The sequence below is a fragment of the Juglans regia genome, chromosome 7 (assembly GCF_001411555.2).
Source record: "Juglans regia cultivar Chandler chromosome 7, Walnut 2.0, whole genome shotgun sequence".
NCBI classification, from domain to species: Eukaryota; Viridiplantae; Streptophyta; class Magnoliopsida; order Fagales; family Juglandaceae; genus Juglans; species Juglans regia.
The window spans coordinates 47128651-47154569 of record NC_049907.1 but is presented as its reverse complement, the minus strand read 5'-3'; the positions used below and the strand labels follow the sequence as shown (position 1 = coordinate 47154569).

The following is a 25919-nucleotide window of genomic DNA, read 5'->3' as shown; positions in this document are numbered from 1 at the left end:
CTTAAAATGAAGGGTGCTATATGGTGGATTGATGGGCAAATATTATTAAATATATATTGTTTAAGAAAACTTAAAATATATATATATATATATATATATATATATATTTATGGTGAAGCATATTCTGATCTTCCTATAATATATTGTTTTGGTGAGAAAGATGATCTTCTAGATCTTGGGAAAATACGATTCGATCGATCATCCTCTTCTTTTTCTTCTCACTTTTGAGATTTCTTCTGGAAATGTGTATATTTATTTATTTATTGCCTGCATTAATCATAATGGTATAAAGTTCGACATATATAGAAGGAACCTACATGCTGCATGGTATTATCTTCATAATTCCTATTGCAGTGCCACTCGTAAATTTACTGACTTTTTGTCCCTGCAATTTGCATTATTGCCAGTACTGCTTCAAAAACAAGTAAATATTCGGTTCTCAGGTTTATTATCAGAGATTATTTTGACTATATTCCATGACGTCCATATTCCAAATTAGAAGCAAACAGAAAGAATAATGTTATATACAATTGTGAAATGCATAAATATCATGTAGTCATTTTAAAAACGAGTGAGGTCCATTATTAAAAAATTAATTTTTTTTTATATAGGTCTCATATTTATTTATTTTTTTTAAAGTGACTGTACGGCGCTTGCATACTCACGACTGTAAGTATCATTTCTCAAACAGAAAAGATATAGAATGGTACGTACACAAGATAATATATATATTATACGATCCTTCGTATAATTAATTAGCGAATGAAGTTTGGTGTGATGGGACTATTATTAAATATTATTTTGGAAAAAGGAAAAGGATAAAATTAGAACAGGAATTTATGCAAGTTGCCTTCTTAGAAAACCCAACTTTAATTACACTAATATACAATTAGATGCAGTCTAAATGCTTAGTTCAATCATTGTCAAGCTTTACTACTACTACTACTACTACTTGTTTTTGTAAATAATTATTAGAAGCCCAAATATATTTTTTAATGCACACATGCATGCATGCACATATATGTGTGTATGCGACATATATATATATATAGCATTAATTATCATCATACATTTAAATACATTATCCTTTCTCTCTCTGGACTGGACATCCGACAAAAGATGTGTACTTCACTATCTTAGGTTGTTTATCCTTTCATCAGTACTATAGTTTTTCTCACAGCTTGCAAATATTGCACATGCAACTATCAAAATTCGTAGAAATATATATTAATCATCTTGAATTTTGTCGTATTTCGTCACATAAATTTTAATTGATGCTGAAAATTAAACACTTAAAATGTATTAAATCATTAATATTACCAAGATGATAAAATTAAGAAAGAAAAATAGCATTGCTCAAATTTATGTATTGGGCCGAATGTTTAGCCACTTCTAAGATCTGGCCCAATATATGGCCAGGCCATAAAGCTTTCTCAACTATGGGTCACATTAGATTATCTTAAGCCACTCTATTGGGGCCCAACATCGGAAAGCACAACACTCTTCTCTGTCTCGCCCTTCCCGGACGCAAACGCAGGTACGAGAAAGCGAAAGGGAAGGGAGGGCGCGAAGGAAATGGGGATGGTGGCAGCGGTAGGGGTTTTGGTGCCGTTCCCATTTTACTACTGGCTATGGACGAAGCCACAGTCATGGGTGGACCTGTGTGGGAAGGGGCGAGATCCATCGAAGGTGATGGCCCACGTCTCGCATCTCCTGAAGCTGGTTCAGTTGGTGTCACTCTTCTCCGTGTCATCCCTTTCTTGGCCTCCCCCTTTCTACTTCTGGCCCCTCCTTGCCTTTGGCCAGTTCCTCAACTTCAGGTCTGTCTATTTCTCTCTTTATTGATAATACATCATATGCGTGTTTATTTATGATTCCGTAGTTTATTGATGGCGTTCTCAGTGTAAGTGATCACTGTGAATGTGAATTTTAAAGCTTTAAAAATATTTTGTTACGAGAGAGAGAGAGAGCAGTGTGATGGGAGATTAACTATAGTTCAATGTAAGAATATCAACTTTTTTCGTATCAGTTGTAAACATACTATGATATCTTAGGGTAGAGTAATCCCTTTCAAGATTGCAAAAGGAAATTGGCAACGGTCAAATAACTGTTGACTATTGGTATTTCCTATCTTCCAACCTCGGAGCATTTAGGGCATGTTTGGTATGTAAGAATTTATGGAGTGGGAGTGTGGAAATTCATTCGCAATGGATGGGGGGAGTTCTTCAGAAATTTCAGATTTGAAGTGGGTAGGGGTAATCGGATCAGTTTTTGGCATGATTTATGGTGTGGAGACGTGGCCTTGAAGATTGCTTTCCCTTCCCTCTTTAGAATTGCTTCGGATAAAGGCGTTTCTGTAGCTGATTGTATGAGCAACACTGCTGGTCTTATTCAGTGGTCAGTAAGTTTTATTAGAGATGCCCAAGATTGGGAGGTGGGGGCTATAACTGATTTTTAAAGCTTGCTCTGTGCCTTAAATTTAAAATCTGGAGGGGAGGATAAATTAATCTGGAATCAGCTTGGTAATAAGAAATTTTTGGTTAGATCTTTGTGCGAATTCTTGGTGCCCCATTCTTCTAGTATTTTTTTCCCTGGAAAAATATTTGGAGATGCAAAGTGCCTCTCAAGGCCCGATTCTTCGGGTGGTTGGCTGCTCATGGGAAAATACTTACTATTGATAAGCTAAGAAAGCGTGGAATCATTGTAATGGATTGGGGCTTTATGTGCAAAAGGTGTGGAGAAGCGGCAGATCACCTTCTTCTTTATTGTGATGTGTCGAGGGCTTTGTGGGATGACGTCTTTTTCAAGTCTGGCATTTCTTGGGTGATGCCTAAGAGTGGGGAATCTTTTGGCCTGTTGGAGAGGGATTCAAGGAAATCGTCAAATAGCGATTGGTTGGAAGATGCTCTTTGTCTTATGTGGTGTATTTGGAATGAGAGCAGTGGCAGAACCAGAAATTCTACGTTGGGGGGGCCATATTGATCTATGCAATGACGACAATGCTTGCATACATGCCTACGTGAATGTTTATGTATATATTATACACTTTGTTGTTTATAATTATAAGAAAATACATTATAGACATAATTTAATTTCATATCCATTCAATTTATAAGAAATATTTTTTGGATTGTATATTTTTTAACTCATATTTTCAAGTTTTTAAATTTTCAGTGATATTTTTAGTATATTTTATGTATGTATACTCATTTTTTATATTTTGAATGCTAAAATTATTCTTTTGACCAATAAAATCTTGTTTAATGTTTACTGATAAAAAATTATGAACTTTAAGAAAATATAGAAACTATTGTTTTCATACTTATAAGAAGACTCAAGAATTTTAGATGGGATTAGAAGAAAATTTTCATATTTTTAAAATATTTTAAGAAATTTTTAAATTTTTGAGATCAATATTATTTTTTATCAAATTTTATTTGGATTTAAATAATGATGATGATTTTTTTTTTTTTTGGGAGGCTGGGGGGCCATGGCCTCTAGCCTCAACATGGTTCTACCACTGAATGAGAGGAATGGTCGCTGTTTTGATAATAGAGAACGCTCGGTGGGTGGGATTAGGGCTTTCTTTTTTCATACTTTGTTGCTTTGGGCTTCAGTTATTGTAATGGATGGATTTAATTCCAATGACTTTCGTGCTGTTTTTCAGCTTTAGTTTGTAATTAGGTGTTTTCTCGTTTATACTTCACGTGTACTTGGGCTATGCCTAATTACGTGGTTTTTTAATAAATTTCTTACTTGTAAAAAAAAGAATTTATGTAATTTTTTGGAATTCTGGGAAAAAAAAAAAAAGCAGCTTGAGATGTGTTTTGTATTAGATTTTGTGAAAGTGGGTGGGTAGAATGGGATGTGTTTTGTATAAAAAATTTCAGATGTGTTTTGTACAAGTTTTATGCGTTGTGGTTTTAGGAACTTGCAGAATGAGTTGTTTAATTGGTAGCATATAAAAATAGTCTTATTATCTGAGAAAATATGTGGAATTAATCTTAATAGAGATGACCAATAAGTCTACCTGAACTTTGTAGACTTCACAATTTCTCAGGCTACTGTTGTTGTTTGTTAATCTGTATCTCTGATGCTTAATTCGTCTCAACCAAAATCAGAACTAGCCAAGAAACCGTGAGAGCTGTTATATCATATGCTTGTAAGTCGACTAAGGAGATGGACAGGAGAAAATTACACTTTTTATCTGCAAACTACCACACAATTTTCATTTTGCATCCTAAACTACAAAAAGTTTCCATTTGCACCATAATCTACCAATAGATTTCACTTTTCACCCTTCATTCAAATTTGATCATTAAGATTGTGACGCAAGTTTTTCATTCGTCTTAATGGTTAGGTCTTAATTAAGGGTGCCAATTGAAACTTCTCGTAGTTTAGAGTGCAAAATGAAAAATAGGTAGCTGTTTGGGGTGAAAAGTATAATTACCCTTTAAAAAACAACAACAAAAACAAGAAACAATATAATACTTAGTTTTGTAGCCATAACAAAGCGATGCATACCATGGAATGGTCAGAGCATGCATGATGTCTATGTTCTAGAAACTCATACCCACAAATATAATGGGCAAGTGAATGTTATCTTCATCTTGGAGGATTTTACCGTTTGATGTTCAAGATAAAATCTCAATCGCTTATGCTCCAATGGTAACTAACTTCATTTTTTAAATTTCATAGATGCAACAAATTTAGCTGGCATCGTATGTGCATTCCATGAACACATTTTGGTTGGTCTGTATTTCCTATGTTTGGATTGAGTAGATGTCGTGGTGCTATGTGTTTGTCATTTTCTCTCTCTTATTTGTCGTACTGAAACAGCCGAATTACAGGGTGTATCAGTTGCTTGGGGAATCTGGCACATACTATGGAGTACGCTTTGGAAAGAACGTTCCCTGGGTGACCGAATTCCCTTTTGGGTATATCAAAGATCCTCAGTACGTAGGAAGCATTATGAGTCTTCTCGCATGTATTTCTTTGGTGCCCTTTCAGTACATTCTCCTCTGGTCACTGGGCTATATCTTCATGATTCATCTGGAATCGAAGGAAGATTTATCGACTCGTGCAAAGATAATCTCGTGATCATACCAACTGCTAAGATAGTCCTAGGATCCATCTACTTGTATGCGCACAACCTTCAAGGGGCTTGCTTTGCATGTTGCTACTGATCACATTATTTTTCTAAAAGAAACTTTGTTTTGGCTTGATCTAACACAAACATAATATCGTCGTAGCATTATGCTACTTGCACCTAGATTAAGTTTCATGAATCAACTCGCCTTGTGAGGCTTTCCACAATATTCTGTCGTCTTGTTTGGGTGGAAATGGTGGGTCTGTTCTATCATAATATCGTGGCTAGATTTCTCAAATCCTCATTCCTATGCAATTATTGGAGAATAATCAGCTGATTCATGAACCAGCATGTTGTTCTTGACCGAAGGGGTCAAGTTAATTCATACTTTTCACCAAAATAAGGGTGTTGTGCATCAGCACTTGGTCCTTCTATGTACTCGTCTACTTCGGATTGTTTACCTTGCAGTAACATTTCTGTCTTCTGTTATTTTTATTTTTTATTTTTTAAGAAAAAATTCACTTATCATTTCTACAACACACACCACAATAGTACATGAAACAAAGTATCGCAAATAATAAATATTCCTCTATAACTGTGAATCTCATTTTTTTAAAACAAGTGACTTGAGGCTTGACTCTTTACAAATACAACTGCTTCTTTTCACCTGCGGTTGCCATTGTCTTTATATATATATTTGTATGGAATGATCCAAGCCTGGAATATGAGTACATGAAACACTAACACACATAATCCAGTCTATCCAGATGATAACAATTACAATCATTTTACACACTTGTTTTGATGTTCACCCTCTAAAATACCAATTGATAAGTGATAAGTCGTTTTCCTTTCTTAAAGAGATCCTCGTTATCATGCTGCATTTCATGATGAGGAATGGGGAGTCATGGTCCATGATGACAAGTATGTATCATTGCAATAATGTTCACATTATCATATAGCGTTATCAGTCCACATGTATTCTTGACACTTGCTGGAGACTGTCTCAATTGCTCAGCGTATCAGCCTATCAGGTGCTTCGGCTAAACTTACATGGCCTGGAAGTCCTAATAAAATGAATATGTTTAGGTATTAGTCGTACTCTTCAAGTGATGATCTGTCTTATGTACTATGTACTATGTTTCTTGTCAGCATAATATTCCATCAAATCGCCTGCTGTAAGCTAATTTTCCACAGAATATTCTCCTGCCTGCCATGCCACCTTTGAAAATCTACAACCATTATTCTTCTTGAAATGGGTTTTAGTGTTTTCTGGTTTTAAGTACTTTGTCTTGTTTGGCATTCCCTGTATCTGTGCTGATAGGTGTTGGCCACAATGTGGTGCCGTAGAAAAACTATCTTCTCACATTAATTTCAAACCTTATGGTCACCCTTGATAAGCAATGAGAGAGAGAGAGAGAGAGAGAGAGAGAGAGAGAGGCAACACATAAAATTCAACGTTTGTGAATAACATGACGACATTCCTGTTGCTTTTTGTTATTATGCAGGTAATCGAATAGTACTTTGGGTCCTTCAGCAATTTCATATGGAACTTTGTGAAACACGAGCATATTAGTTTGTCAATTCCGGTACCCTCGCTTGGTTCAATTGAAGACGCCTAAAGCAGAACGAGTTATTCTACAAAGAAGTCTTGCATCACACACTTTTATCTAATTAACGTACGATTTGTTAGTTTTGTTTTTTTATTTAAATATATACATATTTAAGCATTAAAATTAAATAATAAAAATAAAAAAAATCATATGTTTGTCATATAGAAATGTGTAGCGTAAGGCTTCTATTTATAATTTCTCAAAGCAGATCAATACATTGATAGCCAAAGACCTTAGCCAGGGAGAGAGTTCCGCAGTGAGTTAGATCTAGTCCTTCGTCTAGGTAGCTGGACTAATAAATGACATCTGGTATGACAAACTTTCTACCTCATTTGTGTATTTAATATCCCAAAAAACGAGTTTGTAAGTAAAAAAATTTTAATAAAATTAGTGGTGCGATTAAGAAATGGACGAAGAACATCCGTTTGGATGGAGAGATAAAATAAAATGATTTTAAATGAATTGAATAAAATATTTATTAAAATATTATTTTTTAATATTATTATTATTTTAAAATTTAAAAAAATTGAATTATTTATTATATTCTATATGAGAATTTAATAAAATTGTAATAATAAGATAAGATCAAATGGAGGGACCACTAAACAAGGACACAACTCACTCGGGACTAGCAAGAGCTATGGATTATTCGAGTTTCACCAAGAAATAATAATCAAGGTTATTTGAGAGTTGTACATATATTATATGCTTCCTTTTCTGGTGGTTGTACTTCCCCGTCATACAACTTGTATCATCTATATATGATTATAAACCATTGAAAAAGAAAGCGTTTGGTTGCCAACCTTCTTTTATCTCCAATTTTCACAATAGGTTATTATTATTATTATGATTATTGCATTCAAGAAGTGGAAGGATAAAAAAGATTTCCAGAACTGTGACCAGGAGTTTCCATTTGCTCTAAACATTTTAATGCTCAAACATGAAACTACGGAAACCTATGCCTCTGGCTCAATTGAAGGCTTGCTTAGCATTTAACCTTCCCAGCTAACAGTCAATGCAGTTTGCAAGATACAATATTCCTCCCAGTTGAGGAAGTTCAATAGCATAGGTTCCAAACTCCTTTCTCCTCCTATCCAACTTTATATTTACACGAGCATCCTAAACCTCAAAATAGGTTCACGAAGAATAAAACACTCGGTATTCATTTTCTATGTTGGAATTCACCATTTTCCCGTTGGATTCTGGGGTAAAATTCTTCCTGAAATGGCCGCGGCAAGTGCTGCTGTGAAATTGGGATCTTTGGTCAAGGAAGAAGCCATCTGTTCCACCAAGAATTTTCTGACTTCCGGCGAATCAATTCTGGGTTTTGATTGCTTTGTATCAATACTACTGGACTTGGATTTTGCCAAGCCAAGAGCCACGGTTGGTCCTGACAAGCTGAGAGAGGCTGAGCCGGGTTGCGAACCAAGGGTCACGCAGCGAGACGAGCCTGATGTTGCCTCGAGTTGAGAAGAATGGGGATGGTTGTGCTCGCCTTCATATGTTGCAACCAAAACAGATTGGTCTTCCACGCTTCTTTGTACCTGAAAGATCCAAAATAGGAGCATATATAAAGACCTTTAGCTTGCTACCGGATATTCTTACTAAAACAGAATGAATGGTGGGATTTGAGTCAAAACAGATTTTGTGGCCGTATTTGTATGTCTCAGAGAAATTGAACCAGCCGGTGAAAGACAAAATGCAGAACACACTTGGCAGATTCAATTCAGAAAGACTTTCAAGTATGCTAGTCACAATAAAACATCTCAAAGTCCCAAGTGGTTCATGATAATTATTATTATTATTCTCTGAGAGTTGGATGAAATATGCTAATTTATGAGGTTTGAGATTGGAAATATATACAGTTAATAACCGAATTTCACTCACCTTCTTCTTAACAGGGCAGCTTGGAGCAAATGAGCATTTGAAGTAAGCTCTAGGACAGGGATTGTCTCTGGTGACCTTCTGTCCATATTTCCTCCAATGATATCCGTCCTTTACAGTCTGCAAATACATGCAAAGGAAAATGATCATGTCAATTTATGCCCAATATATATAGTAAAGAAAATAGTCAGGAAAACATCTGTATTATGTACGTATGTATAAGACTTGTAGAGTTCACCCCAAGTACTTACAAGGCTTGTATCGGATGCTTCAGTCCTGACATAAACCCTTGAGATTTTTGCCTTGATGACTTCCTCTCTGGGTTTCTTGCACGATTCCTCGTCAGTTGAGCTGCTCTCGGAATTTCCATGAATTCCGGTGACATTATTGCTGCTTTCGGACTTTCTTTTCCTTGTTGGGCTGGGATCCTTTTCGAGGACGTTCTTGCTCATATAATCCGTCAATTGGCTTCGCAAAGCATTGTAGTTCTCGCACATCACCGTCAACATTTCGGTTAGCTTCTTGTTTTCCGCGTTGACACGGTTCATTTCCTCCATTAAAGCACCAGTCTGAACAAATCAATACACAATAAACTTTAGCACCGTATACGTAGTTAACAACATCATGCATTCATCCTGGAAATATATTTCAATCAATAGTCACTCTAACTTCACTTTCTTCTTTTTGTTTGGCTTAAAACGTACTAATCCTTGGACTTCAATTGACAGCCAAGAAAAGGGATTAATCAATACTCAATCATGAATATAAAGAGAGAAGAGGAACCGACCTCTTCATGTTTTACTGAAAGCTTCCTTTCAAAGTCTATAAAATTGCTTTCCACCTCTTTGTTCTGAAACCAAAAACAGAAAAAGAAAAAGAAAAACTTAATTCTAAGTTCATCGATTTAAGTGAATAATACCATAATGAAGAACTTCTGGGCATTATTCCAGATTAGTTTTTTACGTACCGAAGCCTCATCAAGAACATGGCCTGTAGGATTAGAATTAAGATCCAAACGTGTACTTGTCCATGAAGAATAATCCATAGCCGTCAAATTAACTCGATCGAACACGCACGTACGTCCTGTGTATAATGATCTTCTTCTTCTAGATCGAGCTTCAACCTTGTTCCAGCGAAACCCAAAACAAAAGTTTCCACAACCAGAAGCTAGCTAGCAGTCTCCGTTTGACCAATTAAAAATCTGCAATCGATCCCAAGGTTTCAATTTTCAAGCTGTACAGAACTTGTTAAATTGACCAAGTTAACCAAAGCATATATATAGAGGACAGCTTAAAAAGATCAACCAAGTTGCAAAGGAAAGGAAGGTTGGTGGAAACCGGGAAGAAATCCAGTAAAGATAGACAAGAAGAAGAGCTGGCATGAGCTTTAAGTTCAATATACAAACATATATTTATAGTACTAGTGTGTAAGAGTGCATGGGGTTAATTTGGGTTTTGGGTTTGGTGTGTTAGTTTAAATAATCAAATCTTGGTAAATAAGAAAAGAATGCGATAGGTGGAAGGTGGCGGTTGCGTTGAAATTCTTCCAGCAAAGATTCAAAGTCAAGCACACCATGGAATAAAGAGAAATAAACAATGGGTTGTGTTACGAATGGTATTTGGGTGGACTGTTCAAATAGGAATTGGGAAGACACAAAAAAGAAGTTCTATGTTGACCCGTTGCTGTACCTTTCCTGTTTCCAGCTTATCTACTTTTTTATAACGGGGGGCATGTATGGTATGGTCCTTTACTTTGTTAAATTTGTTTAGAGCATTTTCCACGTTCCATGCATTATTTTATTCTTTTTATATTAATTTGTTTTTTTTTTTAATTTTTTGTACGTTAATTATCATGCCTGCAGTCCAACGCGTTTCACAGACAGATTGCCTGCTTCACTGTTTTTTTTTTTATTATTCTTTTTATAATTTGTAAGTAATTTCCTCTCTGGGTATGATCAAAATGTTTGGAATTGTTAATATTATATCTTCACCACGTGGTTTTTTTTTTCCCTTAATTTTCTTATATGGCTCCTTAATTAAACACATGCATGCCATCTCCTTTATATAATGCGAATGTAACTCCTAATGTTCACTTATATATACTTTTTTAAGATTTATGTAAATTCTCATGGGTTTGTAGACATTCTTTAATAATAAGTTTCCATAATTTAGATACCTACAAATTAATATTTAGGTCCTGTTTAGATACATAAACGGTTTTATCTCATTATTATAATTTTTTCAAATTTTTATATAAAATATAATAAATAATTTAATTTTTTTATATTTTAAAATAATATTAAAATTAAAAAATAATATTTTATTTAAAACTATCTCATTCTCACTATCTAAATAGGATCTTAGATTCTGTAAAATTTATTTATAAGAAATACTAATTAAAATGAAAAAAGGTGGATGTTTTCATGACCGACCGGAAGGTTTTCGCTTTTATTTGCTTTTTTTTTTTTTTTGGGGGGGGGGGGGAATTATTAATTATATAAACACATTTAACGGTAATCTTGATGGTCTATTTCTGTTAAATCCGAAGACTATAAAAATAATAGAGTCTTTTCACTGCTGGGAGCCCAATGAAATATTTTAATGAGAATATTTAATTATGTGCATCTGAGTTTGTTGCATATTTCTTTTGTATGCCGATCGATCGAGGAAGGATAATATATGAATATTGTTCAATCACATGAATATCACATGTTTAAATTTAGGACCTTCAATTATAGAAACCCGCGGTCTGATTATCCTTGTGCTGAATATTTTCTAATATCCAGTTTTATTAATATATTATATTATATTATTTATTTATAAATAGTGTTATATGTACTTATAATTTGATTTATAAAATTTATTTTATTAATTTTTTTTTAAAATTCAAATTTTTAATTTAAAATTTTTAATATATTAATAACTGACATGTGAATATCAAATATTTTTTCTTTTAAGTAAATTTAGCATTTCCCTTTTATAATTTTATTTCTAAAGGATGCCCTGCCTGGTGTATGCATGGGACGCGACGTTAGGATTAGTCAAATAATGAATGGAACGAAATTGGAGCGACTCTAGGATTAAGCCTTGGATCACTATATAGTATATATCATTTTTGGTGTGACTCTTTGGACTTTCAACTTATATTAAATTGGAGATAACGTCTAGCATTAAATATCATCAGCATGATCAATATTATTTCCCACGAATTTAAATTTACGGACAATATATACGTGTATATTGGGTGATGATCTCTTGAACCAAATTAATACCTCGTCAGTACGGGTCGTCGCAGACGACTTGGTACCCTTTTTTCGAACGTGTACTACTTTTTTGGTCTTGGCAAGGCAAGGCAAGGCAAAACAGTACTAATCCTCCCTCAAACTTAAGTAAAGTTTCTTAAAATATCTCACGTGACTAATTAACCGGGTCTCCATTTACAAAAATCATCACGAAAACGGAAATGTTTGCTCGATCGTTTTGATATCACATTGCTTTCCTGTAGGAGCTGTACGTAGCTCTAGCTAGCACATGTTTGGCGTGGAAGAAAATCGAAGACATGCCAAGCACACTTTCAAGCAATAATAGATTGGCAACAGACATGTTTTAAAAATGCATTTTATGTGGCACTTGAGATATATTGCAAGCTAGCTGGTAGTTAAAAAGCTTTAGTCGACGTACAAAGACATTATATTTTATATATATATATATATATATGTATGTATGTATATATTGATTTGGACGGTGCCCCCGGTACTGCGTCACAATATTGAGGTCACGTAACCCAAAAAATGTCAAATACCTAATCGTTGGTAAAAATAAAATAAAAAATAAAAAATTATATTATATTATTATAAAAAACCAAAACACAAAAAGAAAAGCAAGACTCATCCATGTGGACCGTGACCAAATTTTTAACGTTAAGTAGTCCTAGTCTTTGAGTCCATTGAATTGGAACCACAAAAAATGCCCACGCGCGCGCGCATGTTTACATTCATGGATGAGTTTTATTTGTGTCCTTGTACGTCCAATTAATTTAATTGCAGTACCCATCACGAAAAAAGTTGGAGGATATTTTTTCTCGTGGTCTTATTTCTCAGCACGTGTACTGGAAGGTTTCTCCAGTTCAACTAATTAAAAATTTATTGAATATCAAACTTATCTCAACTCATCTCAATTTATCATTATAATTTTTTCAAATTTTAATATAAAATATAATAAATAATTCAACTTTTTTAAATTTTAAAATAATAATAATATTAAAAAATAATATTTTAACAATATTTTATGATCTCAACTCAACTCAACTCAACTCACTTTAACATTCAAACACAATCTTAAAAGGTTGTTTGGCCAACGACTTTACGTTAAAATAAACTAAAAAAAAAAATTCTTGAGTACTTGCAAGTTGCAACCAAAGCGACAAAACGTGAACTCTGGTCTACGGGCCGGGATTCTTTGTCATCTTGTGTCGGCCTGATAAAATTGTCGTGTAAAGAATTTAGATGCTTTTTTTTGGTGTTATAATATTCCCTTCCATTTCAAAAATATTCAACGAAGCATGTATATGAAGTTATGAACAGTATAGTTTTCTAAGATTCCTTCCATATTAACTATTGAGGCTCATGATCAGTCGGCGAAGATGAATCTTGGAGAGTAAAAGATTGCGATATTTCACATGTCAACAATCTGTCATGACAACGTGCGATTCTATTTTCAAGATCATAATTTTGAAAAATTCTATGATGAGTCGCGTTTTAGAGCAAGTTTTAAATCAGAGATGAGATTGGATAAAATAATTTTAGATTAAAAAAATATATTATTAAAATATTATTTTAATATTTAAAAAAATTAACTTATTTATTATATTTTGTATAAAAATTTAAAAAAATTATAATAATTAAATGAAACGAAACACTTTACAAATCCAAACATAACCTTAAACATGTACAAAATTAGAATTTGAAGATGTTTGTAAATCATGAAAATGCAGAACTATAAACTGATGTCATCAAATTAACTTCATCGATCTTATATCATAATTAAGAAATATTTTATTGCAGTCCGTAAATATTTTATTAAGAAATATCATGATTAATAAATATATATAATATGATCAAGTAAATCATTTAAGTCAGCTCCTTGATCATAAAATATTGATCTCTCATTTCATCAAACTTAACATTTGCCGCCTCCTCCCCTCATTACCTAATTACGACAGGATGTGGAAAAAAAAAGGAACAAGTTAAGATTAATGTCTTTTATAACTCCAAAGGTCCCCATATTACTATGAGATCTAGTAGTATTAGGACATCAGAAGGAATAATATGATGGACCAAATTAAGTTTGACAAAGGGCAAGACGACAATGGAAAAAAAAAAAAAAAAAAGGGTAAAAGAATGATAATATTAATGATAGTAATAATATTAATATAGAATCAATGGCGTATAAGGATGAGTATTAATTTGTAATTATCTCAAGATTTATGAAATGACCGAGTAAATAATGACGTTTGATCAAATCACACACGACGTACGGGAAAGCTGCTAGTTAGTTTTCAAATCAAACAAGTTTAGGATCGTGAGAACAATCATGACAAAGGTATTAATTGAAATTCACGATGCGATTGAAAGTTCATTTCCAATCAACTTTAATTAATAGTTAATTTGATTAGTGGGAAGTCAATTCAAAATTTAGTTGTACCAGCGGAATAAAGTTACCTTTAGACGTTAAATTGAGTTAAGTTGAGATAATAAAATATTATTAAAATATTTTATTATTATTTTAAAATTTTAAAAATTTAAATTATTTATTATATTTCGTGTTAAAATTTAAAAAAATTATAATGATAAGTTGAGAGAGATTTAATAACCAAACGAACTCTAAATCTTGCTGAATATAAAAAGTATCATTTATTCTATATATAATTATTAGATACAATTGACGTGCAGTCGTATATCACGTTCGACATGTAATCGTCTATATCACATCAAATTTAAAATCTCATCAGCTCGATCTCACTCTCATTAACTCAATTTATCTCTCATCAACTCCGTCAACTCAATCTTCCTCTCATCAAATATCTCTATATCAATTACATTTACACGCCGTTTATACCAAAAGTTTGCAACAAACGTTTTTTAAAAATTACAGACGTTTGATATTTTTTTTTTATCGTTAACCGAAGGTCTTTTCTATTTTTTCCTCTCTCTCTCTCTCTCTCTCTCTCTCTCTCTCTCTCTCTCTCTCTCTCTCTCTCCTTTCTCGATTACCGGCCACCAGCTTCGGCCCTCCTCTGCCTTTTTAGATTGAAATTCATTTTAACAATTAAATAATATTAATATGACTGCATTATAATTTGGAAATGTTAAATAGACCTAAATCAAATTCGGCAGCTTTTTGTATACAGAATTACTTAAGAATTAATATTTTTCTCGATTTTCACACCATATGTATTTTCAATTTGCATGCACGTAGAGTACCTTTTTTTTTATATATATATTTATGCATGTAGAGTCAAGTTCCACTGTTACAGTTTAATATTTTACCAAGAAGTAATTACCCATACCTAAAATTTGTCAAAATGTGAACCTGATCAAGCGAGCTATATAGAAAAATTCTATTTATTATTTTCAGGTACTACAAATTATACTTTTTTTTTCTTATTAAATATGTAATATATAGATTATAAGTAGAAGAATTTAATTACTTTAATAAGAATAAAAAAAAAAAAGTGTATGGTGTGTAAAAATTATGAATAGCGAAACTCAGCTATATATCTTTGCATTTTCATTCGATTGGACTTGGAAGCGGAAGTTATAACTCTTCCTTGATGTTTCTTTCATTTCCTTTCACATTTTTCTTTATTTCCGAACCTTTATTGCTACATTGAAACCCACCTATATATATACTCGACAACAACGTAATGATTTTCAGCACGCCGGCTCCTTAATCCACTATTCCTTTTTCATTTTAAATTAATTGGGAATGACACGAGGTTTCTGATACAATGGTGTTGAGAGGGCCAACTTTTCATTTATATAAAGAGTAATACTATATATATTTTTATGGTTTATAAGCTCTACGTATTCTATTTAAAAATAAAAAAGTAAAATTATTATTAAAAAATAATTTTTTCATATAAGTAATAGATTTAGCTAATTTTTTAGGAAATGGACAGAACTAGAATATTTTAAGACTGCAAATATCATTTATTTTATGCAAACTAAAAAAGAGATTGAAAAATCATAAAAACATAACTATATATAAAATTATATCTTCATAATTTGCTACATATATGTAGAAATAAAATTCTAAAAACACAACTTAATATATATTTCAAATTTTTGACGATAATGTTTAATGAAATAATATTCATCTATTATTATTTTTATAATAAAATATTTAGAATTTATTTTCTTCATATAAACTATCAAGTGATCATTTCGAATGTCATATTTTATTATAGTATATAAGCTACTTTATCAGATTTCATTCAAAATATATATATTTTTGTACCACAATATATTAAACATATAATGCTATAATTGAGAGTTTAAATAAATTTTTTTTCTTGCACAATGAAGTCTAAAGGATAAAATCTCTTAACTATTTTTCACATAGATCATCAACCTTAAATTATTTTTCTTGTATTTTCACTTTAGATTCCATATTGGGAAGCTCAATATTGTATAACAAAAAATTTTGAGATCCATATTAATAAGTTTATTATTTCTCCTAAACTTAATTTTAATTTTAATTTCGGAGAGGCCACATCCATGAAAATAGATAATATGTAGAAATTAAACAAAATTTTGGGATTATAAAAAAATAAAAAAATAAATTGGAGAGAGGTATTTCTAAGTATATTGAAAATTTAAAAAAATTTAGAGAGCATATGGAAATTATATTTTTTTTTTTGCGGGGCATTTTCTATATTTATAGAATTATGTATAAAATCTAAGGGTATTTTGTGTTTTAAAAAAGTTGGCCGGGGATGGCCTCCCAAAGTCCAACGTAGTTCTGTCACTGTGTATAAGTAATACTTTACACTATACTTTTATTTAATTATGTAAGATATGTCATATTTATCATTATTAGATGATAAATAATTATATAATAAAAAATTTGTCACATCTTTCGTATAAAAAGTAAGGTGATAATACAATATATAGAATTTTACATCACACCACGCATGGCATACTCGGCGTGTAAAACTGGTTTTCCACATATGATAGGTTGTAATGGCTTTCTTTTTCTGATGGAGATGGCCACGAGAGTTAAAACAGTCGAATATTAGTTGAATTTAAGCAAACAACAAGGGCCCTCCGCATCTAGAAGCCACCTCTGAGCCATTCAGGACGTGTAGTACTACTACACGAGATCGATCAATCATAAGAACCCGGCCAATACCCAAAAATCCCAACTGCCCGGCCGGCCGGCCCTTCGATCCTTTTGATTTACGCACTTGCATTCTTCACCTAATTAATTATACCCGCCTTTTTTAGGCACAAATGCAGATCACAGCCCTCTTCTTGACGCCATGCATGAGATAAGCGGCATAAACTTAACGCATTAGTTTTGTGATAGCTCGTGTTGTACAAACATCCACATCATCAATTCCTTGTGATTTTCATGTTCTTTTGGAAGTATATGATTGGCATCATACTCTTTGTTCTTCATCTCTTCTCTTCTACTCTCATTCCAATCTAACAAGTAATCATTGTTAAAAAATAAATAAAATAAATTTGGTTGTGACATTTTTGTTTTATTATTCATTTTTCTTTTTTGGGTAGAGAATTTTTTTTTTTTTTTCTTTTCAAAATAGGGACAAATCCCAAAACGTTTGAATTGCTTAAAGTATGTTTGTTGGATGAATACCCACTATAATTCAGCCGAAATCAGAACAGTAGCACTAGTACAATTGTCTGGTTTGGATTTTCTTACTTAGTAATAATACACAAGGAAAATGCTAGCTCTCCCGTTGGAGGTTCCGTTGGGATCCAGTGTGTTTTTATGTATTTTTTTTAAATTGTGTTTTATATAATTTTTTTTAATAATTTTAAATATTAAAAAAATCATAATATTATTAAAAAATATTTTCTTAATCATGAAGTAAAATAAAAAATTATATTCTTAATCATGAAATAAAATAAAAAAATTATAATTTTTTATTTTACTTCATGATTAAGAAAGTATTTTTTAATGATTTTTTTTTACTTTATGATTAAGAAAATATTTTTTTAATGATATTTTAAATTTATTTTATTTTTTTAAAACATTTAAAAATATTAAAAAATCTATATAAAAAATAATTTAAAAAAAATACATATAAAACAACACTACACCCCGACGGGACCTCCCAGCATAGCACTACTCTAATACACAATACTTTTCATAATACGTTATGTAAAATAGGATATTTTAGAAAATAATATTATTTTTATATGATATTTTATAATAATACTGTTTATTTTAAAATATAATTGTAAAATATATTGTGAAAAATATTATGTATTTATCATTTTTCTTAATAATAAATTATTAATTATTATTATTGGTCTGAAAATTACTAGATTTGTACAAGTGGGAGCTGGAAAACAAAAAAGTAGTAAGTAAACGACGCGCACTTAATTTGACAGCGTGAAAAGAGTGTCACACGTGGTGTGTTTATGTCTGGATAAGAGCACGTGTGGTCATGTTCACGTCCTGGTTTGACTTGACAACACTTTCTTTTTGTTTTGTCTTCGACTCTTCGTCACGCGTTTTCTACTCGTATACGTACCACTGTATTAGTATATAAAACTTTGAATACATATACTAGGTTCAGAGGCATGTGGTTGTCACTACTTCTTTTTCAATTTTTTAACTTTTCATTTAATTATTTATTTAAGTTTTAATAAAATATATAAAAATTTAAAATAAATATATAAAAATAAAAAATTAATTAACCTAGAAAATTTATATTCAAATAATTTTTGAAAAAAAATCTAAAAAATTTTCAAACATTTCTCAAGATTTTTCTTAACCAAATGCACCTAATGTTATGTCATCGTGATATAATATAAATAATTAAATTTATTGATTTTAATTAATTTAAATTTTAAAATTAGTGATAATTACACCTCAACTCAAACAAAAATGAGAACCATAAGTAATATTAATGGATGTTGCCATTGTTCGTTAATTATATAATGATTGGGAATCGATCTAATTATATGCAAATTATAATCTCAATCCTCCGTGAATGATTAAAAGAGATGGATCAAATTAAACTGGATGGGGGTGGTGCTTAGGTCACGGACGACGTCACATAGCCATTTAAAAGTCAACAACCTAATCCAAAATTGAAGTAAAACAACAGTAATTTTGCTATACCGGCCACGGACCTTGACCGACTTAATAATGAGTACACGTCTGCGAGTCAGTCCACCGAACCTGTAAGGGATATTGAGTCTATGCATGTTCACATTCATGAACTGGTTTTTTTCATGTCCACATCCAATTAATTACAGGACCAGAATTACGAAATATTATAATCAAAGACAAAAACCTTGGAATTCAGATGCTCATGTGGTCTTACTTCTCAGCACGTGTTTGAGGAAAAATCATTCTTCCAGCTTGTTTGATTTGGCGATCGACAACCTTGTTTTGAAACTCATCTCATTTCATCTCATTTCATCTCATCTTATCATTACAATTTTTTCAAATCTTCACATAAAATAAAATAAACAATTTAACTTTTTCAAATCTCAAAACAACAATAATATTAAAAAATATATTCTAACAATATTTTATTCAACTTTTTAACTTTAATCTCAACTCATCTCATCTCTGAAAACAAACGAGCCCACACTGATTAGGCTTGAAGCTAGACTTTCAAATATGGCTCAATCTAGCTAGCTAGCTACCGGGGTCCTTTTCGTGCGATAGAAGTTGAGGGATTGGACCAGAAATGCAACTGCATACGTAGTACGTACGGTATCAATCTTAGGCCGCCTCCTTCAAGTCATTTTTAAGAGAGATAATATTTTTCAAACTTAATATTTATTTACACACAAAATTTATAATCTTTTATAATTTTTTATAATTATATTTAAATTTATCTTAATATTTAAATATATTTAAACTCATTAAGACTGTGTTTAATTGCAAAATTCAGCTGAGTTCAATCTAATTTTAAACTGAGTGAACATTCAAACACTCAACTCTCAAATTACTAAACTTATCTCAACTCAAAACTTCTTTATACATGAAACCCACAACATTTTTCAACTTAACACATTTTTATACGTGAGACCCACAACCTTTTTCAACTTTTCATAAAAAGTACTAAATTCATTTTAACATCTAAATACACTTTAAACTCAGTTTATATAGGTCTTACATAATTTCCTCAACTATTCAACTTATTACTATTCATAAAGAGCTGAGCTGAGCTAAGCTTAGCATCCAAATACAGTCATAGCTCCACAAAACTTATTCTGTTATCTCAACTCATTACTATTTATAAAAAATTTCATCTCAATTTAACTTAACATCAAAACGAGGCGAGCCAGAGGAACCTAGTGTTTAACTTGACTCTTATTATAGTTTGGATCGAGATTCTTTGTTACAACATGATGATCTCATGCACGACGTTGGTCCAGTGAAATTAACTTGCATCTATGATAGAATCCGAATAGTGAGAAAGCTTATATAATTTGAGTTTGCAGGTTAATTTGGCAAAAATATAAGATAGAGGACTAGTCAGACATAAACAGTGAGGGATAAAAATAAAGAGTTCGCTCAAAGATAGTTAGATGTGTAGTACTTAAACAAAACTCGAGTGAAAGGATTTTGCTAAACTCTCACTAGAAGCACTGTCGAGCAAAAATGACAGTAGTAGTAGTGTAGTTAGATGCATAATAAACACTCGAACAAAGGAAATGATTTATTTTCATAGTTTTTCGTTGGGTGCAATTCTAGGAACGATTAAGTTTGGATAAAAAAAATCTCATCTTACCTAATAATTATAATTTTTTTAAATTTTTACACAAAATATAAAATGCAACTTTTAAATTTTATCTCAATTCATCTTATCTAAACTCATTATCTAAATGAAAGGTATAAATCATTAAAGGGTTGTATGATATTTATCAATAAGATTAGATGGTATCTTCTCTAGCCCTAATTGGAATAATCATTACCACCCTCGCGCAAAATATGATCATTACATCCCCTAGAGAGGTGATAGGAAATAAAACATAATATGGAAGAAGATGGAGAAGAGAAAGAGGGCAAGAGACTTTTGAGGGCTAAATTTTTGCTTTTTCAATTTTTATTGTATACAAAGCATACATCTTTGTTTATAGGAAAATTATATTGAAAAAAGATAAGGTAAATATTATGAAAATCAAATCAAAATAATATCAAATCAAAGTGATTTGATAATTATGAAAATCAAATCAATATAATTATCTTCAACAAAAGGAAACTTTTCCTATAAATGTTATGCCTTATCGCACAGTACTTCAAGAAGAACAAGATATTGGAACAGGTTTCATAGATGTTGCTTCATTGGTCATACACCGTATCCAACACCAAGCGCTAAGTTAGTTTCTTCTTGAAAAATTATATACATCATATTATCATCTCATAATATAAAATATGATATTTATTATTATTAAATAAAAAAAAATCATCAAATAATGAGACGAAAATAAGATAAAAATATAATGTATAACATTACTCGGATCATGATCTACAGAAATTTGAATGTTGTAAAGATCAAGGCTCGTTTGCACATCGACCATCGTGCGGATGACATATTAGATGAAAGATACGAGGCTAGTTCAATTATTTCACCAAACTGGGTTTGCACGCCAAATATTTACCAAGCCTGTCTCCATCCGGATACTATGAATATGTAGTCATGTCATTGGAATAAAGAAAAATAATTAATAGTAATTAAATTGTAAACGAGGATATATAGTAATTTACTAATTGAATGGATCTGTAGATTCTCCACTACGTGATAGGGCCTGAATCAGGAGTTAAAAAATAAAATAAAAAAGGAAACCTTACAAAAAGAGTGGCCCAAAACGGGAAACCTAAGTCCATGATTGAATAGTAGTAATGTAGCCTCTCAAAAGAAAAGAACCATAAAACCAGCCCGCAACCCTGGTATCTGCCCCACAGGCCACGGCCTCATCCAAGAAAAAACCAAATCTCGGATTCAGAAAAAAAAGTAGCCACAATTACAAATGCATCCGTTTTAAAACGAAGTTTACTTTATATCTACTAACAGGTGTCTTTAGTTTTACAATTAAGTTAGATAGTCTAATTCCAGAGAGTGTGGGTCTATATTGTCTCAAAATTAATATAGGTATAATATTCTTATATTTTGTATCTTTTTTCTCTTTAAAATTGAATCATCCAATCTAAAAGAGAGTCGCAATTCTTGGTTTGCTTATGATATTTATAGTCTTAAGAGCATCCACATGGGTCTATGCATATGTATATATAAAGTTATATTTATATAATATGATCTTAAAATCTTCTATATTAGTTTATGCGCAAAATTTATTTAATCATTATTTCTCTCTCTCAATCTTTTCCTTTTCTCCATCCTTTAATAACACAACAAACATTCACTTGTATATTCATTTTATTATTATAATATAATATATATATATTTTCATTTTATTATATTTTTAATATGATTTATAAAAAAATTATATTTTTTATTATTGCATTTGTATTATTAATATCAAATGTATGTAGTGGATGCTAATCGTAAAATATATACAAAAGATTGATTTTAGCAAAAAATTAATAATAATAAAATAATAATATTTTATCATTATTTTGTTTCAAATATGCATAAGTCAATGTAAAAATTTTATTTGAATGACAAAATGGTTATGTAAAAGAGGTAATTTTACATATGTATATATATAGATCAATGCTAATACTTTAAGATGGACAATACCAATATATTCCTTTTAACAAAAAATGGATAATAAAAAAATATTTTTTTAATAATAGATCATACCTATTTTAAAAGAGTATACAAAATTTACGCTCACTAAAAAGAGTATTGAGGGTTATTCTCTTGGTTTTCATTCAAACTTTGACTCGTTGTAATCCCTACAGGAATCTCGCAATGCTAAAATCATCCATACGACAACTACGTGAAAGTGACAACACGCTGTTGCTATGAGTAGACCATAGATAAGCACTAGCATTGGATTATGTTGTATCTTCGTATTTGTATAATATAATTTTAAATTGAGATGTATTATAAATATTTAAAAATTTACATAATTATAAATAATATTTTTAAAAATTTAAAGATGTATTGTTCACTTTTTAAATATTATTTTATTATTATTTTTCTCTCTCATCTCCCTCTCTCTCTCTCTATCAGCAGATAGAATTTTGGGAAAAAAAAAATATAATGAGTGCTAAATGATAGAATTTGCAGTGATGTTAATTGCAAAATATAAAAAAAAATTAGGAAAAGAATAAATAATAATATTTTTATTATTATTTAGCTAAAAATTACATAATTTCAATGTGAGAGTTTTTTTTAATATACAAAATCAATTTTTAAAATATGTGATTTTACATATGCATATAGAAAAACTAATACTAATACTCAGAGCATTCCCGTTAGATTAAGTAAACAATAATGCTACTTGTCCCGACATGAGTCTTGAAATTTTTTACTTTTAGTGATTAAAAATATATTTTTAAACGATGTTATGAATTTTTTTTTAAAAAGTATGTAAGAATATAAAATAATAATAATAATAATAATATATCTTCGGTGGGTGTAACACTACTCTTATGTAAAACCCAGTAAGAATGTAAAATTTGAAAGAAAATAGCTCAAAACACCGATCCAACAGATTATGTATTTTATAATTAATTTCCAGTATGCTTCAGCACATTCTCTACATCTATCGGACACTGTACACAAATATATAAATTTGTAATTCAATTTTCTCTCTTTTGTTTACATTTTTCTTCATTGTCGAAAAGCCACTTTATTTTGTTTCAGCCCTGGAAGTTTATTTCGCGCCATCTTCCCTTCTTCATAAGAGTGGTTCTGCTGCTCGTTGATCTTCTACGACCACGATTTACGAAGGGCTTCAAATCTACAACAAAGTTCAAGCATCTCGTTAGACGCCTGAGGTCAAATTTCTGAAAAAATCCTTCCCGTAGCTCCTTCTTTTCCGAGTGGGTTTTGGGTATGCTTCAGCCTCTTATCTCTCAATATTTTGATAATATTTTTTTATAATTATTGAAAATAAATTATTTTCATAATATACTTTAAAAATATTTTCATTATATAATTCTTTTTTATTATTTTTTGAATTCATTTATATTTTGGTATAACTTATAAATTTAGATTAATTTAAAATATGACATAATTATATAATATTATATTTAAAAAGATATTGTAAATATCAAAATATATCATTAATAGTTAAAAAATATATTTAAAATAAATAAAAAATATCAAAATGATATAAAATAAATAAATGATATATTTTAAAGATAAGACCAATAACCCACTGAAAATGCTATAAGAGGGCCGGCACAAAAGGCGTAAGGGAAATGTACGATTTCAGAGGTATTAGGTCCACGAGAAATGCTAATTCGGGACCCAAAATTTATCCCGAATGGGATTTTTTTTTTTTTTTTTATCAAATGATTAAAAAAATATTTTTAATGATGTTGTGAATTTTTTATTATTTTAAAATATTTATAATGATTAAAAAAAAATATTAAAAAATAAAAAAATATTACACTATTCGAAACAAATTTTAGATTCGAATTCGGGACCGTAACAGTGCTCTTAGGTCCACATAATTCTCAACCCCGCGTGGCTTAGGCTGTGTTCGATAACTACTTAACTTTATTCAGTATTATTTTTAAAAATATATTTTCGATATTTTTCTCAAGAGTAAATTTTGAAAAAAATACCAATAGTGAATTTTTTTATTTAATTATTAATATAGTATTTTTTAATAAGTTTGTAATTTTTTTAAAATATTTTAAAATTTTAAAAAAGTGTTCGAAAAAAATTGCACTTATCCGTAGCCTTCCTTTCTTGGGACCCACCCTCGTGGGTGTAGTAGTGGGCCCTAGTTATAATAAAAATTCTGGATGTAATTATTTTTGCCGTGCTCTTTAGTCTCCATGCATTTTATTGACACAATTAGATGCGTATTAAAAAAAATTTGATACAATCGATTACATCAATAAAATATATAAAGAGTGCATAAAAATGAAGATTCTAGATAATTTATTATAATTTATTATTTTTTTATTATTGTTTTAATAATATTTACAAGGGAAATATTATATTTTTCGCTCGGGCTCCTGCTGGAGATTAGTAATATATTTTTTATGTGTTTTTTTAAAGTTATTTTTATATAAATTTTTTTAATAATTTTTAATATTTTTAAAAATAAAAAAATTCAGAATATTATTAAATAATATTTTCTTAATTATGAAGTAAAATAAAAAATTATTTTTTATGATTTTTTATTTTATTTCGTGATTAAGAAATTATTTTTTAATGATTTTTTTTTTTTACTTTCCATTTAAGGAAGTGTTTTTAATGATATTCTAAATTTATTTTATTTTTTTAAAAATATTTTTTATAATTTTTTATTTTACTTCATGATTAAGAAAATATTTTTAATATATATTTTTTACTTTCTGATTAAGAAAGTATTTTTTTAATGATATTTTAAATTTATTTTATTTTTTAAAAATATTTTAAAATAATAAAATATCTATATAAAAAATTACTTAAATAAAATACATATAAAATAACAACACTACACGCCCAGCGGGAGCCGGCTGAGCATTACCCTATTTACAAATACTCAGCATCTAAATTTAACCTTAATCCAGTCCAGTTGTCCAGCCCACTCTGGTTTCGTAGGTCTGTTGTGATTTTCAATCATATTCAACCGCACAATGAGGGTTAGGATTTATTCTGTAACAGCTAAGCTTATCTATTCAAGTTATACTGCCCCCAAATTCCAATTTCTCTGATCTGGGATAATTGAGTCCAGACTTCAAATCAACGTTTTGAATTTTGTTTTGTATTGACCGAAATATTTCGTATTGGCCGAATAGTCAATGTAAAAAAGATATAATTTCGTACTTACAAGAACTTTAATCGTTTTGACCCATATCAATAGATATTTTGGTTTGTACTGATCGTTCCGGCTGATATTTCAAATTTCAACTTATATATAGATTTCAATTTTTACTTTTTTTTTTTTTTTTTTTTAAATTGTAAGTTCATTTTGACTCTAATTTAAATCA

General features: G+C 30.5%; 2 protein-coding genes across 2 annotated transcripts; one reads left to right on the top strand and one right to left on the bottom strand.

The window, feature by feature from the left end:
- Positions 1–1445: 1445 nt before the first annotated feature.
- Positions 1446–5578, top strand: LOC108979108 (phosphatidyl-N-methylethanolamine N-methyltransferase). Its single transcript, XM_018949703.2, has 2 exons — positions 1446–1820; positions 4851–5578. The coding sequence occupies exons 1-2, from the start codon at positions 1576–1578 to the stop codon at positions 5098–5100; spliced, it is 495 nt and encodes a 164-aa protein (XP_018805248.1). The 5' UTR covers positions 1446–1575; the 3' UTR covers positions 5101–5578.
- Positions 5579–7569: 1991 nt separating this feature from the next.
- Positions 7570–10017, bottom strand: LOC108979107 (probable WRKY transcription factor 40). The gene is made up of 5 exons (XM_018949702.2): positions 9554–10017; positions 9374–9436; positions 8838–9155; positions 8590–8706; positions 7570–8246 (listed from the first exon to the last, which is right to left on the bottom strand). The coding sequence occupies exons 1-5, from the start codon at positions 9629–9631 to the stop codon at positions 7884–7886; spliced, it is 939 nt and encodes a 312-aa protein (XP_018805247.1). The 5' UTR covers positions 9632–10017; the 3' UTR covers positions 7570–7883.
- Positions 10018–25919: the final 15902 nt, after the last annotated feature.

Coding starts and splice junctions, on each gene's coding strand:
- LOC108979108 (XM_018949703.2), top strand. CDS start 1,576: ATGGGGATGGTGGCAGCGGTAGGGGTTTTGGTGCCGTTCCCATTTTAC. Junction 1,821..4,850: donor GGCCAGTTCCTCAACTTCAG/GTCTGTCTATTT, acceptor GCCGAATTACAG/GGTGTATCAGTTGCTTGGGG.
- LOC108979107 (XM_018949702.2), bottom strand. CDS start 9,631: ATGGATTATTCTTCATGGACAAGTACACGTTTGGATCTTAATTCTAAT. Junction 8,707..8,837: donor AAGCATCCGATACAAGCCTT/GTAAGTACTTGG, acceptor ATGTATTTGCAG/ACTGTAAAGGACGGATATCA. Junction 8,247..8,589: donor GCTGCCCTGTTAAGAAGAAG/GTGAGTGAAATT, acceptor TGGATCTTTCAG/GTACAAAGAAGCGTGGAAGA.